The sequence below is a fragment of the Drosophila subpulchrella genome, chromosome 3L (genome assembly GCF_014743375.2).
Source record: "Drosophila subpulchrella strain 33 F10 #4 breed RU33 chromosome 3L, RU_Dsub_v1.1 Primary Assembly, whole genome shotgun sequence".
Lineage (NCBI taxonomy): Eukaryota > Metazoa > Arthropoda > Insecta > Diptera > Drosophilidae > Drosophila > Drosophila subpulchrella.
In genome coordinates, this window is record NC_050612.1 from 27,473,149 (window position 1) to 27,477,565 (window position 4,417).

Below are 4,417 nucleotides of genomic sequence, written 5' to 3' on the forward strand. Positions count from 1 at the left end.
AAAACAATGTGTTTTGGAGGGGGCAACGAATCTTGAGCAATTTTAGAATGAAAACTCTTCCTAAGACTTTGGGAACATTATTTATATTTAAGCTTTGTTTAATTTTTAAAAGTATTTTACTATCTTCAAATGTATTATAATATCAAGAGTGACGAAGAAATCACTAGATTTTTTAAATCGTTTTAAAATGTGTCTAAAAGTATGCTTTAATATATTTTAAATCCAATATAAGACGTTCTATATCTTACTGCATACTTTCAGACACCTTTATATGTATGGGATCATATAAACTTAAGGATTTATGAGTCGTGCATCCTATATTTTATATTGGATGCACCAAATTTTTGTCTAACCATGTAACACAAAAATCATTAATCGTTAATAAGAGTTATTTGGGATTTTTATTTTAAAGGCCTACTGGGTTTTTGTTATTTTTCGAGATCATTAGAGCGTTATTTTTGACGTTTAAAGTCATAATTCTCAGTAAGCCTTTTACACTATAAATCACAAATAACTCAAACTTACGCATCCCCATTTAAACGTTCCCTTTGCAAGACTTCAGGTTTATAAATAATTCCAAGTTATAAGAAAATAATTCTACTTTTTTCTCTGTACCAACTGTTTTGCCAGTTCAATTTACTAAAATCGGGAAATAGAAATTGCAACAAAGTAGCCAAGATTGCCTTTCGAAATGACAAACGGCATTGGAATTTCTGCATATTTTCCGGTCTGATTGACTCGGCGACTGTACGAATGTCGCACGACAAGACATACTGAACATGTGCCTGAATGCGGGTGCTAAACACTCCCCATCCCTCCTCTCCACAGCCGACTCAGAACTTAATTTCACCCTTTTGTTTGTCCGCATCTTTTGCGAGAATTGGGGAACTGCAGTTGTGGCAGCAGCACAACATGCGGTTAAATGTTGACACCCAGCAGACGCCACAGTCAACCGCAAAAAACGCAAGCCTCGGGAACTCGGGTCCTGACCGGAGGAAAAAACCTAATGAGTGGGATGATCCATTGGGGTGGACCTTGTCTGTGAAGATTTTCGTAGGGGAACTTATTCTTTCTTCTCTTAATATGTATACAATTTTAAAAATTATCATTATGTTATATAATATATCTTATTATTACCTACAGCTAAACAGCTGTTATATTTATTAATATTGCTAAGATTGTACATTAATTGGTATACCAAATACATATGAAATATAAACATTATATGACATTGAAAACTATTATTATTATTATTATGATTATGTATAATTTCTATAAAAGTTTCAAAAAGTATGCAATACTATATTTTATTACCTTATATGTTCGCTTGGAAAAAATAAAATTTTTAAAGCATACTTTTCTACAAATTTTTAAAAGATTCCAATTCTCAACAAATTTACTTTTATTTTATTTTTAAGGCTTTAGGAAAATAGACATCACTAGTCAATTTTAAAAACTAATTTTAAAAATGTATCAAATGTTTTTAATATTAAATACAATTATCCCTATGATATTTTAAGCCGTCAGATAAATGTGCTAGGCTACAGAAAATATTTTTCTTATATTTTATTAATTTTCCCCCGAAGCATTCCATCCCAATCGCGTGCAGGCGACCTCCAGATGCGCACAATATGGTCCTCCTTCTGGATGACGCCGCCGGCTTCATGGCCACAGTTGCAGTTGCTGCAGTTTTTATTATTATTTTTTTGCCAGCTTTTGCTGAACTTGCTGCTTTTTGTTGCTCTGCTGTTAATCGTCTTGACGGCGCAGTCACATTGTGCGTGCTGCTCCCAAGGCCAGTGCAATATTTTACACGAGTGACATCGCCGGCGAACTTCCGTCAGTGCCGCTGCTGCTCTCCATATAGCATGCACATATACCCCGATTCCCACTTCCATTCCGATCCCGATCCAACCTCCCCTTTGTGCGTCATCGCTGGCAGTGCATTTCATGGCTGTTTATATCGCTACTCCCCCATGAAAAAAAAAAACAAAACAAAACACCCCCACACGTACGCACTCCCGATCGTTTAACACCCACTGTAAGTGGAATTGCAAGCCAGGCAAGTTCTTCGAATATCCACACCGCCAGAAAATTATATAGTATCGGCCATAACTTGATTAATAACATCCATGCAGGAGGAAAATTATATACAGCGCATCGAAATTGATTAATGGCACTTTTCAATCCAGTTGGTGGGGGCTGCCCGTCATGTCGTATACGCAATTTTCGAGGTCTATAAAATTATTGAAGGATCATTTCATTATTTAAAACACTATGTGAACTTAATAGAATTATTCTTAAACTACCATGATATTCTAATTTCTTAACCTGTTTCAACATCAGTAATCTTTGGCTGAATCGAAAATAGTTGTTTTTTAAATCTCAAATATGAAATGATACATTCTTTATCAGTGGGCTTATCATTATCATAGCTTTTATTACCTTATAAGATTTGGCAATACCTTTGGATGTTTATCTATTATGGAACCACATTATGAAATTATCTTCCTTATCTTAATAAACCATAGAAATATTGCTGAAAGAACAATTTTATAATATTGATTTGTATTTCTAAAATATATTTATTGGACTTTCTTTTGAATCTTATATGTTTCACAATTGTAATTCTTATATTATTTCAGTGTTTAATCATTCAGGTAGCAATCGACTTATATTCAGTTTGAGTCATTCTACAATCAAGCTCCCTACGATTATTGTCGTTTTTTTTGTTTCTCCCTTTTCATTTTATTGAAAATTCCATGTCAGTTTTACTACACATTTTGCGTTTTTATTATTATTACTTTGTATTATTAATTTGGTTTGGTTTCTTAACTTTAAAATTGTTTAAATCTCCTGACAATGCCGCTTAAAAGTGAATCCCTTTTGGTTTAGTAAGTAATTGACGATCCCCACTCCACCCAATCATCATTATCCACCGCATCCATGTAGCTTCTTTGGCGTGGCCACCATGGGTCTGGTGATGAGCATGATCTGCGTGGTGGTTCCTCAAGTGCGTCTCTATCTGGCGAAGATTTACAAGATCTATGCGGATTACACGCCCATTATTTATCCAACTGATGATCAATTGTCACCCGTTTCCAAGAGGCGACTTAATCTGGTGGCCAAGAAGACCCTAGTTCTGGACATGGATGAGACCCTGATGACATCGTGGATGAGGAAACATGGCAAGGACCCAAAGAACCGGCCAACTATTCCACACGACTTTAAGTTCTACTTGCCGGAATACGGGGCCACCGTCTTTGTCTACAAGCGACCCTATTTGGATCACTTTCTGGACCGCGTGTCCAAGTGGTACGATCTGACCGTTTTTACTGCTGGAGTCGAGGCCTATGCCTCACCGATTCTGGATTTCTTGGACAGGGGACGTGGCATCCTGACGAAGCGCCTGTACCGCCACGACTGCATCGATGTTTTTGGTCTTAGGGCCAAGTACGTAACGCTGGCCTCCCCAGATCTTTCGAATGTCCTGCTCTTGGATAACTCAAGCACCGAATGCAGTTTCAATGCTGGAAACTCCATTCACATCAAGTCCTATCAAATTGGCAGTCGCGATGAGGCCCTGATCGATTTACTACCTTTTCTGGATGCCCTGCGCTTTACCAAGGATGTACGATCGGTCCTACAAAGATGCACCCGATTCGAGGGTCTCACCACATTTCTAGAAAGTGCCACTCAGTGAGATCCCCAAAATTTATTCAAGTTATATTTTTGGTTTATTTGTATTTGTGTTTTGTTAAATTTTAAAGCATTGAATCAGCGCCTTATCAATTTGGACATTCATCAAAGGTCATTGTGTGCTCGAGACATTTTGATTTTAAATTATTGAAAGTCATCATTGGAATGTTTGATTTTTAAAGTGAATTTTACTAAATTATTTGAGGGTAATTGGAATTGTGAGGCTAGTAAAGGCATTTTTTTTTTGCAGCCCTGACAATAACAAACTTAAATACCCAATCAAAAATATTGTGAAAAATGGGTTTTCCACAAGAACTTAATAATTTTGCTTTAAAAGCATTTGATAAACCCAAATGTGATTCATAGTTCCACAATTTGCACACTTGTGAGAAAATAATTCAATTTTTTTAATTTAAGTTTGTACTTAGGACTTTGGACTCCTTTTCTTTTGTGATTATCCTGCTTGGTCTATATATATACTCCTCAGCCGTAACATCTTTAACCATCTCCGGTTTAGTCACACAAGGGCGTGCTTAGTCATATCCCATAAGTGGAAGGCCAAGTGATTCACTAAGTAAACGACTTCGGCCAAGGCTGCAGCGATATCAGGCCACAACTCATATTAATCAGAGGCTAGTACAATATGCTCCACTTTATCGGCAACCGAGTTGCGACAGTGAAAAATGAGCAAATGTCACAAGGATCATAGGGCTTGGCC

General features: G+C 36.7%; 1 protein-coding gene across 1 annotated transcript; it reads left to right on the top strand.

The window, feature by feature from the left end:
- Positions 1-2,733: 2,733 nt before the first annotated feature.
- Positions 2,734-3,809, top strand: LOC119553693 (CTD nuclear envelope phosphatase 1 homolog). Its single transcript, XM_037864248.1, has 2 exons — positions 2,734-2,894; positions 2,953-3,809. The coding sequence occupies exons 1-2, from the start codon at positions 2,863-2,865 to the stop codon at positions 3,701-3,703; spliced, it is 783 nt and encodes a 260-aa protein (XP_037720176.1). The 5' UTR covers positions 2,734-2,862; the 3' UTR covers positions 3,704-3,809.
- The last annotated feature ends 608 nt before the right edge of the window (positions 3,810-4,417 follow it).